At 35.2% G+C, this 12,475-nt stretch overlaps 1 protein-coding gene across 2 annotated transcripts in view; it reads left to right on the plus strand.

Annotated features, from left to right (window-relative positions):
- The window catches only part of jpt2 (Jupiter microtubule associated homolog 2), a 9,656-nt gene extending 102 nt beyond the window's left edge, over nt 1-9,554 (plus strand). The window contains exons 1-5 of one of the 2 annotated variants that reach the window (XM_056453215.1): nt 1-60; nt 1,733-1,884; nt 5,107-5,252; nt 7,765-7,807; nt 7,893-9,554. The exon at nt 1-60 is cut by the window's left edge and continues 102 nt beyond it. In XM_056453215.1, coding sequence (XP_056309190.1) covers nt 5-60; nt 1,733-1,884; nt 5,107-5,252; nt 7,765-7,807; nt 7,893-8,158 — 663 coding nt within the window. In that variant the 5' untranslated portion in view covers nt 1-4 and the 3' untranslated portion in view covers nt 8,159-9,554. The remainder of the gene's footprint in view (nt 61-1,732; nt 1,885-5,106; nt 5,253-7,764; nt 7,808-7,892) is intronic. The other variant, XM_056453216.1, reaches the window with a different exon arrangement.
- The last annotated feature ends 2,921 nt before the right edge of the window (nt 9,555-12,475 follow it).

Below are 12,475 nucleotides of genomic sequence, written 5' to 3' on the forward strand. Positions count from 1 at the left end.
AATCATGACTTCCACAAACATGTTTCAGGGACTTGAGGGTAGTGGCAAATCAAGTTCGAGGTATGGACGCAGTGCTGCAAGTTTACCTGGAGCTAATCTTTGTTTGTAGTGGTTTGTTGTTGACACTTACATGTGTTCATGTGAATCAGCAGTCGTGAATCTTGAAAGAGGAACTTTAGCATGGACAAGCGCTACATGCTAGCTCATATTAGCCAAGCGACAAAACTGTTATGCTCATTACGAGGTCCTATTGTTGGATATAAGAGTAGGTAAAGAGCAGTAGTGTGTTGGCGGTGAAATATGATCATGCAAACAGTCTTTGGGTTTGATTGTGGCGTTAGTTACTCAATATTGACTTGTTTAGCCGTTAGCGGCATATTTGTCGATGCTCAAAGTTTAGCAGCCACATATACATGTATTATACTTTTTAATAAATGCGTGTTTTTAATTAGAAATGGTGACCATGTTTAAAAACGTGGAATATTGAACGTATATTTGCCTAATGTAGACTTAGGAATGGACATATTTCCTTTTAAAGCGTTCTTGTTGTGAAATTAAACAATTTTTGCTTGTTTTCGTGTATCTTGTGTATTGTTTTAATTTTCGTAAAGAAATGTATTAATTGTTGTTAAAAATGTAGATTTAGACGTTGGATAAAACTTAAGAGGCCCATAAAAGCCTGACCGCCTAAACTTACAACTGCAGTTGCGATATTTCGCCTCACAATCTTTAGTGGCGCACTTCTACAGTTTCATGTGAAGGTTTTGCAATTAAGAAATTAATCATTAATGAGGACTGCATGATGAATAAAGGCAATATATCTTGCTGCGTTTAAACATAGCAGATTTATTAAACATATTTATTAAAATAATATTTTAGTGACCAAACATATTTTGAAATGGAAAGAAAATTAAATTCAAGCAAAATATTGGAGAGAAAAAAATGACAATCTACAAAATTTCCATCAAATTAAAAAAATGTAAAATTCGCTTCTCCATTTTGCCTCATTTTTAAATTTGTATTTAATATTTTCCTGTAACGTATACATTTGGTCGTGCTAGTTTTTGTACCGTTATCGTAAGTTATTTTGCATACCGATTAATCCAATGTTTATGCACTAATAAAATATTGTATAGCTTCCTATTAAAATATGAATTTAAAAGATATATTTGTGAGCAGTGTACTTGTATATGCTGAGCACTGTATGTTGCAATATAAATACAATTTTGCCAGATGACTTTAATAGATTTGCAAAGTCATTACTTTAGATTGATTGGCATGTTGCTTTATGGGAGTGAAATATAAATATATTTGTATTTAATTTATTATATGTATATAATAAACAAACTACAGTCAAAATAAGTATAAGTAATGCAATAAAAATAATCTTTATTAAACTTCTTTATGCACAACTAAAATGCTTTAAACTCTCTTAAAATTATCACTTAGTCACAGTCCTTAAAAACACATGCAGATAATAAACTTTCACTCTATTATGGTTCAATTCTGCACAAATCTTGTGTGTTTTGGCCTGTGGTTTCTGGTCATCTATAATCCTAACTCAACATTGCATATCTTGCAATGTGACTTGTGGACGCATACGTTGTGGTGCTGATACTCAAACAATATATTGTGCAGCCCTATCATTAATTGGGAGAAATGAAATGGGGGAGGGGGGGTATATTTTCATGTGTTTAAAAGTATATAAGTTCATGTGTGTATTTGTTTGCAGGGTACTAAGACCTCCAGGTGGAGGGTCCAGCAATATCTTCGGTGGCTATGAAGAAGACTCCTCTGCTTCCAGACGGCCAAACAAGATGTCTTCCTCTATTTTCGCACCTCCAGAAAAGCCGCAGGAGTCTCTTAAACGCTCCAATCCCCCAGGTGAGCTTTTTAACAGACAGACGCTAGAGTGAAAATCATCACCACACTGTCACTTGTATGCGCTTCAGTCTTTCCACTATGCAAACGGGGCACTTTGCATTTGTTATCTCGTCACCACAAGCAACATCAAAGCCTTTAGGCGAGTCTGACAAACTGACCAGTTTGTTAGCTTGTAGTCAAGCTGAACTCATCAAATACACATCTATAAAAGGTTAAAGGTCTTAGTTCTAAAACTGTAGCCATTTGCTACTGCTCCAAGTATTGATCTAAAGCAGGGGTACCCAAGCTTTTTCGTATGAAGGGCCAAAAACCAAATATCATTGACAGCCGTGGGCCAAAGGTAAAAATACCAAACTATAGTACATTACAGTTGCCATGCGTAGTTTCCTAATTTATTTAATAGTATTTCAAAATAAATAGAAAACATTACTTTAAATTGTATTATCTAATGCAGTATAACTTTTTTTAAAGGATAACTTATTACAATAAAAACATGAACAATCACATTTATGACACAATGAATCCACTAGTCTGCCTTCGACTTAATTTGCTCATCAAATTCTCTACATTGTCAGGTGACAGTATGTACATTTTAAGCCAAATCTGATTAATTTACTCCATTTAATTGAAGCGTTCTTCTCGGATGGCATGGCGGGCCAAATCAGAGGTTACTATGGGAAGGCTTTGGCCCATGGGCCCTAGTTTGGACATCTCTGATCTAAAGTGTAAAGTGCTCCTAAACACCATCTAATTTTTAGACGTGAAGTTCAGCTTATAAGTGTTACTCTTCTGTTGTAATAAGAATTTTTGATGGCGTTCTCAAGCTTTGCCCTGAGGGAGCAGGTGTTTAACCTGTCTTTTATTTTTTTTACTGTCTTTTTTTTTTTTTTTTTTTTTTTTGCTGATGAACTCGCTTCATTGCTGTGAAATCATTATTGCTGGTTTAGAAATGACCAAAAAGCATTTATTAATTGGCCACAAAGTTAGTTGAAAATTTCAGTGAGTTGACAAGGCAGCATTTCCTTTTATTTAATTTTTATTTTTGAAATTAAAAATGTTCATAAGAATAAAAATACAAGTGCAATAAACTAATAAAAACTGCATTTTATTTTGCTAAAGTTGTAAACCATTTACAAAAACTATTTTAGAAATATAACATGTAAAGTAATGAAAATATAAAAAAATATATATTGTTATAACGTAGTAGACAACAACAGGGTATCCGCGGGGTCTTAAGCCCGATCAGATTACACTATTTTGTCACGATATCCTTGATGTAAGGTGTCGTAAAGAGATTTGTAAACGACAAATAGGCGTCATGACAGATTCAATTGTTTCTTCTCGTGTAATGTGGCATAGTTCACGACAACTGATACCATACCTGCGAAGCCTCACGACACCATCGCAGAAAGTCTAGCATGTTTAATTTTTTTTTTTTTCGTTCTTCACGACGAGTTCAGTCACATGGGTGACACATTATTTCTCAGTTATCTCAGTGGGTACTGCCGTTAATGCACCGGTCAGGTAATCAAAAAATAGGCTGCATATTTACTGATGGGTGGGTCACGGGTGGATAAAATGAATCATTGATAATCAAACGTTAACTACCTTTTGTAAAACATGAAGGTATTTTAAACAATTTATTGGACTGACTGGCACAAATATGCAGACATCTTTATTCCCACAACCAGTTTCTGAGTTCTCTTCCAACAGAGTTTGTTCTTCTGTTCTTCCAATCTGGGAACATGTTTAGTGCTGTGAATACATTGCAGAAGCATTTCCTGCTTCTAATTTGTCATTAATAGTGAACACTGTTTAATATAGGCTTCTCTGAAAATATGAATATTTGACTTTAATTTTGTTTAGGCTAGATTATTATTTTATTTAACAAACCAACACAATCTCACGGCAATTTGTGTTTTGGTGCATATAGCGGACTTGTTTTGAAGCGCTTCACCTCAAGTGTTATTGGTGGTTGTTTTTTATAGATGACTGATCAACAAAAGATGCATTAAAATTAAGTTAAATTATAGCAAACGAAATTAGTTTCCAAAAGGCACATTTGTTACCCACGACAAGTCAAGATTTTATCAAGAAAAAAATCGCATAATCTGACACAGTGACTTTCGTAACCGACAATAAAAATAGTGTCATCTGACCGGGGCTTTAAAATCTTTGTGTCTTAAATTTCAAAAACAAAATTTTAGGCTTTAAAAAGTCTTAAATTCACTGAAATATTGTGTTGTAGGTCTTAAATCATTTTAAATGGGTCTTAATTTTCATCTGTCCAAGTAAAGCTACCCAATCAGGCCGACATCCATCCAATCACCAACAATCCATCTTAATAAAATCAGGGAAAGAAAACTAAAAACAATTATAAAGTTCCTCGTAATAATAACAGAGCAATATAACCCTTTACGTTATCTTCTGTTAATACAAAAACTATTTACAGAAGTAAGGGGGAGTAGAAATTATATTTATAAATGGGCATGAAACTTAAGGTTTTATAACAGAAACACATTAGGTTGAATACAAGTTATACTCAATCAATTTAGACCAAAAGCCAACAAATATATATTTTTGATTACTTATGTGACTGCCTAAACAATAAATATACTTTTAACAATGTTAAACTTGTCATTTATTTAAAAAAATATATTTATTATGTTGAAAAATAGTGTGTACAACTAGAGTTGTCTTGTTTTGACATTAAAGTATGTCGCTAAGAAATAAGTACTTTTTTTTTCTTTTTTCTTTTGTTTTTTTTTTTGTGGCTAGCAAACAAAAAAAACTATTCCATTGTGGAAATAATCATTAGTGTTTAGTCCTGTATAAGTCTAAAATTTTATTCATAATGGTCTTAAAACCCTGGACAATGTCATTGTACTCGATTGTTTGCTATTAAAAAGATCTCTCTTGAATTTTATTGCAAGTAGAATCTGCAAATTTGAGCTGGTGGAAAGAACTGTTGGTTTGATTTTTCACTTTCTAAATTGTACATCTTACCTTTTTTAATGTTTTATCTAAAACAACATACAAATGAAGACGATAGAAGCAGTGACTGAATTTAGGCAAATGATCTTTAGGTTGTAGATCCGGGGACTGTTTTGTAAACAAACATCAGTACTTTGTATCAAGTGTCAACCTCTTCTAAGAAATGAAGATGTATGGATTTCCCTGTATAACTTGCATTGGTGTATTGTGTGTCCCTTATTGTCTCAGGTGGAAAGAGCAGTGGAATATTTGAGAAGCCAGAGGCTGCTTCGCCTCAGAGTAAGCCTGTGTCATCTGCTGCAGCATCCAGTAACATCTTTGGAGGTGCAGATTCAACACCACCTTCTCTGAAAAGTCACCCCAACAAACCAAAGGTGCATAACTATTAACCAACACCTTACCCGTTTTCATTCATGTATTCAGTCTTTCATTTGATTCTAATTCATGCATCAACATTGTTACAAATTCATATGAGACATGAGAAAAATATTAAACTGCTGTTTTTAACTTTTTAATAATATAAATTAGGGCTGCGCTATATACCGTTTCAGCATCGATATCAGAATGTGTGTGAATCTGCAAAGTGATGATTGGGTTATAGATAAACCAGGAAAAAGTTCTTAAGATGTGACTTGTGGAGTAATAGCAAAGTTTAACTTTAATCTATTAGTGTGAGATTTTTATTTGGGTTTGTTTTTAAAGCCTGTTACTAAGATCAAGCGAAATTAAACTATTAAGGCACAATAAGTTATAAAGGGATCACACTTTATTTTGATGGTCCGTTTGTTGAATTAAGTTACTTTGCAACTACAGTACATTCCAACTAATTCTCATTAGATTATAAGTAGACGGAGTAAGTTTAAGTTGACATGTACTTGCAACGTTTCTTAAGTCAATTAAATGTTAGTTGAAGGAGCAGTATCAACAGATATCAAGCAGACAGTCTACTAATACTCAAATTGACCAAAATAAAGTGTGACCTGTAAAGTTTGTCACTTTATCAAAGATTTATTGTTTTATTATCTATACAATGAAGACGGCAGTGTTTGATGATTGAATTTATGTATGAAATACTCCAAAAAAGCTTTAAGTTCTGTTTAATTGTTGTCTTTGTTCTATTGTTTTCATCGGTGCTTTATTTTAAATAGAAAAATACTTTTTGGATAATTTTGTGTTTTTATGCAGATACATTTTTAGAATAAATGCTGCTTTGGGCCGCACAAAACTCTTGATTCAAAAATATATTCAGGGCATCCGCAGTAGGCATGGGCTGGTATAAGATTCTAACAGTATGATAACATTGGATAAAAATATCACTGTTTCACGGTATTATGATTACTTCTCTAAAATATATAATGGTTGTGTGCGAAATTACATACTTCCATACTATATAGTACGCTAAAAACGGTATACGAGTAGTATGTCTGAATTCACAGAATTCGAAAAACAATATGCGAGAAGTAACCTGATGACTTACTACTTTGGCGAGATTTTGAGGTGCACATCCAATAGATGCTTTGCTATCCTATGATGCACCGCGAGAGAATTCATGAATGGGAGTAAAAGCGTGTATGTCATATGATGACAAAATGGCATCCATAGTGCATCTGAGCTCCATTCATACTGTATAGAACATACTTTTCTATTGGTCGAGTAGTACATTCAAATTCAAATGCAGTACCCACTGAGTAGTAGGCGATTTTGGATGCAGCCAATATATTTTATTTAAAAATAAATAAATAAATAAATAAATAAATAAATATATATATATATATATATATATATATATATATATATATATATATATATATATATATATATATATATATATATATATATATATATATATATAAAATATTTGAATAATAAACATGTCAGTCTAAATAATTCAAATGAAGACTTCTTCATTAATTTCAAACTTCAAACACCGATTTCTTTACAATTTAAAATGGCATCTTTGGGTATCTTTTCTGCTGGAGGTACTGTTGTACTAAAATGAAAAAATAAATGAATAAAAAATAAAATTTTACATATACCGTAGGGATGGCATAACAGACAATTTTGACGCTTTGAAAACTTTGACTTTTCCAAACCGCGGTATATCTTGAAACGGTTCTCGTCCCATGCCTAGTCCGTAGGGTCTTACGATGTCCTACATTTCAAAAACAAAATCTTAGGCCTTAAAAAGTCTTGAATTCACTGAAATATTGTGTTGTAGGTCTTAAATCATTTAAAAGGGGTCTTAATTTTTATATGTCCATGTGAATTTATCCAATCGAGCCAACACCCACCAAATCCTGAGTAACTGTTAACAAAAGTTGAATTTTTAACTCTGTTTACCCATCTAGTTTGATTATCATCTTCACAAAAGCGTTTGATTAAGTTTTCCATGTATGTATAGCTATACCTGGTGAGGACACTGAACTGGACAGACAGTTGAGCACACGTTTAGTTTATTACAGTTTTAAAACTTGTAATTTTTTTAAAAGAAATGTTGTTGAAAAAATGCATTTATGCAAGATATAACTAGAGTTTGCTTGTTTCTACACATTATTTAAAGTACGTGGCTGAGAAATTACTATTTTATTTGATTTCTAGTTTTTTAATAAGGCAAGTAAAATATTTTTCATTAGTCCAAGCAGGCCATCAGAAAAAAAATTATTTTATGTTTCAGCCTTATTAGTCTGAAATTGTATGCATAATGATCTTAAAAAAGGTCTTTAAAGTCTTAAATTTGACCTGCAGATACCCTCATATTTGAAAAAGCTATACTGTCTTTTGTAATGACACACATTCATCATTTTGATTTTGCTTCCCACAAAGTGATGAAAGCCACAATTTCCACCCATTTCCAATAATCCTAATATGTTTTTTCGTTCTCTGTAGGACAACTTAAGTGTGGGTGTACCTGCTACTCCAGATCCACCAGGTAAAAACAACCCTGTGACTACTTATGAAACATTAGTCATGTGTTTAGCACACCCGTTTGACCTCCTCAGTTTCCTTTCCCACAGTATTTCTCTCTCTTACAGCCCCGGTGGCCAAGCCGGAGCCTGTGGTTGTTGAAGAAGTGAAGGTGCAGCCAGTGGCTCCTCAACCTACACCTGAAAAAGAGCCGGCAGCTGCTGCCCCTGCACCACCCCCGGCCAATCAGAAAGCTGAACCAGCCACAAGGCAACCATCAGAAAAAGACCATGAGCCTCGCCTCGCACCTGTCCCTCGCTCACACAACAAAGTGCTCAACCCACCAGGTGGAAAGTCCAGTGTGGTTTTTTATTAGTCAGAGGTGCTGCTTTCTAGAGCTGTGGCACAAAATCATTTGGTTCTGAGATTTCCAAAATGCATCGCCATGCTCTCTCAAATCAATGCTGAGCTTATTTTTTTAACAGCAGATGGCGCTGCATGCATTTAATCGCTTCGAATTATGTCACAAACTTAAAATAATCATTAATTAATAAAGTTATGAAAGGTGTTCACAGTGAGATGTTAGCCTTTACTTCATGAGCAATTGAGTGTGTTTAAACTTGCCTCGAGCACCATCTGCTGTTAAAAATTAACCTCAAAGTTGCTTCAAGGGAGAATAGTGATGCTTTTTGACCATCAATTTTCCCCACAGCTCTACTGCTTTCTACATCTCATCTTTCATGTACATTTTTACCTGTCCTAAAATCTCTCCTTTCTCATTTAATTGATCTTCTGGCTCTTTCCCTGAGGTCTGTCACTTTTCATTCCTTATGTTTTTTTTTTTTTTGGCTTTTGCACTTGCTCTTGATTCATTCCTCACTTCGTCTATCTCCTTTTCATCTAATTTGAATCACTGTTATACTGTCACTCCAGCAACTGAATGGTTGTTTTCCTTTCAAACGGTTCGCATTGACTGTCTCTCCATATGATTGTTTTTCAATCTGCTAACGTATTAAATGCCGGTTTGCCTCATAAACCTAAGCACAGTCTATGCAGTGTCCAACTGGAATTACTGATGGACGCCAGCGCAGACTCTTCAGTATCAGCATGTTCGGATCTTCCTTTGAAACTGAATGTGTTCTAATGGCAATGACGCATTTACTTTTGTGCAATAAGGTAACTTCATTTCACTTTTTTCCCTCTACGGTTTCATTTTCATCTAGTAAGGCACAAAACCAAATGTTAAAGATGCCAAATCAAATGCTCGGCTGTTCTAATTGATAATCGCCAAAGCACACGTGTACGACAATGGATGGCATAATGTGTACAATCAGTCATCACTAACATATCCTCAAACTCAACATGTCCATACATGTATTTGAATGTAAACCACACACCTTTAAACTCTGGGAATCCTCTGATATGCCTGATTCTGTACTTGAAAAGAGTTGCTGCGCCGGGATTCCTGTCTGATGGATTTGGCCCTTCCTCATATTAGTCGGCTTGCAGATTGGAAGGTCAAATATGTGGCATCTGTGAGCGTGTTTGGGCAATTCCCACACTGCTTGTGCCATCCCTGCCCAAAATACTTCAGTTGGTTGGTTGCTTGGCAGTGTGACTGGCTGCGGTGATGTCACAGAGGCCTGTTTCATACAGTACAACTCTGTATTATTTTGTATGCTGTTTTGTACTGCTTATTTGTTTTCCATGACAGTGAAAGGATGTTTTACCATGTTGCTCCAAATAAAACTAACAGAAATCTTCATTTACAATCAGTTGCTCGTGTTATTGTGCTTGCTGAGTTTTTAGCTTGCTTAAGGGGCACCTATGTTTAAAATCAACATTTTTTATTTTTAGCTGTTCGGACTGAACTGTGTGTAGGCATAGTGTGTCTACAGCAGGGGTCACCAATCACGGTCCTGGAGGGCCGGTGTCCCTGCAGGGTTTAGCTCCAACTTGCCTCAACACACCTGCTTGATTGTTTCAAGAATACCTAGTAAGACCTTGATTAGCTTGTTCAGGTGTGTTTGATTAGGGTTGGAGCTTAAATCTGCAGGACACCAGCCCTCCAGGAACAAGTTTGGTGACCCCTGCTCTACAGAGTGATAGAAACACAAGTCTCTTTTTTTATTTATTTTTTTATTTTTTAATTCTGACGTTAAAATAGGATCCAAATTCCTCCCATTTTAAGGCTCACCGAAACATGATGTAGGAGTGCGTTTTTCCAACCCACTGAATTGATTGACAGCCGCGTATTAACATGTTATAGGATGTGCGCAGAGCAACTGGGATTAAAAGATCTGTTCAGCTCTCTGTGATCATCAATCATCATCAAATGTGATTTTAAGAATGAGTTTTACTAGCTTAACATTTTTAAAACGGTGCATGTTTGTAATGAATTAGTCATTTTTACCGTCTTTATCACCACAGCCGCATGTCAGTACAATTATAAAAGATGCTTCAATCCTGGTTTGTGGATGTTAAATCGGGTTTATTTTGTACGTTTACATAACAGATGTCCATAGAGCAGTGGATATTAGCATCTATCCTGTCACATTTGCTGTGCAAAATCTTTTTAATGATGTTGTGTGACTCATCGTTGTCATTAGATACGTTTCCATCCAAAAATGCTAATTAACTTTTAAGCGCAAAACTGGATTATCTCATAAAAGATGTGCGAATAAAGCAGCGTTTCCATCCAACGAGTCAAAGTTCTGATTAACTGGCACCAAATATCAACAGTAAAAACAGAATTTGTTGCGGTTAAGTGAAGCTGCCTTCATCTTTTCTTCATTTAATAAATGACTTGTGCCTCAGAAGGCAATCCTGGAACGCAGTGAATGCGCGGGGGTGTTTAAAGGCGTGAGACGTGGAGCACAGACGCTCTTGATTCTGTAGGTCATTAATAATATAATAACACTAAAACTGAAATGGTTAAGGCTTTTTAGCATGGCCAAAACAACATTTCAGATGTTTTACAGTGTGCTCAGCCTGCTGGTTTATCCATTCATACACATTTTTATCATCACATGATCTCTTATAACAAAATCACATGACTTTTATTTTTATTTAAAAAATTTTTTTTTAATGCGCGTACTGGAATTTGTTCGGTAAAAGTGTTTCCATATCAGTTTATGTGAATCTTATTGAATAAAGTTTATCCTACTCCGTTGTGTACGTATGTTTTTATGCACATTTTCGAAATGTATGCGCATCTTGGCGTTTCCAGTTTCCTTTTTTTTTTTTTTTTTTTTTTTTGCGCATATCCAAAATGTGCATTAAAAATAGGTGGATGGAAACGTAGCTACTGACTCTAACTCCACAACAAATGCATCAAATAATCATTGGGAAAGTTCTTACTCTAGTATAGAGATCTGCTTCCTTCATGTCTGTCACTGTGCTGTTTATCTGACGCAACCCAGATGAAGACACTTTGACAGGCATGTGGGAACGGTGTTCGAGGAGAACTAGCATTAAAGTCACAGGCAACAAAAACGGCTACATAGTGTTAAGAGCTGAAAAATGTCAATATTCTGAAAAGTATAATAAATAATCTGAGTGTTTTGAGCTGAAACTTTACAGACGCATTATGAAGACACAAAAGACTCATCCTAAATCCTGACAAAGGGGTAAATAGGTGCCCTTTAATTAGATTGATGTTGAATAAGTTTGAAGGGTGAATAAATGGCACTCATTTTCAGGATGAACTATCCCTTAGTGTTCACAAACCAGTATGAGTTTCTTCTGTTGAACACAAAGGAACATATTTTGGATGACTGTTGTATCATTTTATTTTATTTACTATGGAAGTCAATGTTATAGGTTTTCAGCTTTCTTCTAAATCTCATCTTTTGTGTTCGACATAACACACACCCATAATGGTTTGGAATCACTTGAGAGCGAGTACGTTTTCATTTTTTTTTAGGTGAACTATCCATTATGTAGTATGAATCTTGAGGTCTGAACTGCAGATAAATAAGCTAATGTAATGCTGAATTAAGAACCACTCTTGGAGACAGTAATTGATATTTGTCATGAAACATGTTTGCAGAAGTATAAGAAAAGTACTTGGATCAACTTGCTGTAGGTGAAATGTGAAAGAAATTGCTGTGTAGGGTTAGATATTGATTTTCATACATGTTTCTTGGTTTCAACACATGAAATGTTTATTTATTTTTTTACCCTCTGGTATTCCTCACTGGTCAGAAGAGACGAAAAAAGCCTTTATTTTTATAATGGGAATTTTTGCCCATTCCTCTTTGCAGTACCTCTCAAACTCTATCAGGTTGGGTGGGAAGCGATGGTGTACAGCCATTTTCAGATCTCTCCAGAGATGTTCTATAAGATTTAGGTCTGGGCTCTGACTGGGCCACTTAAGGACATTCACCGAGTTGTTGTGAAGCCACTCCATTGATATTTTGGCGGTGTGCTTTGGGTCATTGTCCTGCTGGACGATGAACCATCGCCCCAGTCTGAGGTCAAGAGCACTCCGAATCGGGTTTTCATTCAGGATGTCTCGGTACATTGCTGCGTTCATCTTTCCCTCTATCCTGACTAGTCTTCCAGTTCCTGCTGCTGAAAAACATCCCCACAGCATGATGCTGCCACCATCATGCTTCACTGTAGGGATGGTATTACATTTACATTACATTTAGTCATTTAGCAGACGCTTTTATCCAAAGCGACTTACAAA

This window comes from Danio aesculapii, chromosome 3 (genome assembly GCF_903798145.1).
Source record: "Danio aesculapii chromosome 3, fDanAes4.1, whole genome shotgun sequence".
Lineage (NCBI taxonomy): Eukaryota > Metazoa > Chordata > Actinopteri > Cypriniformes > Danionidae > Danio > Danio aesculapii.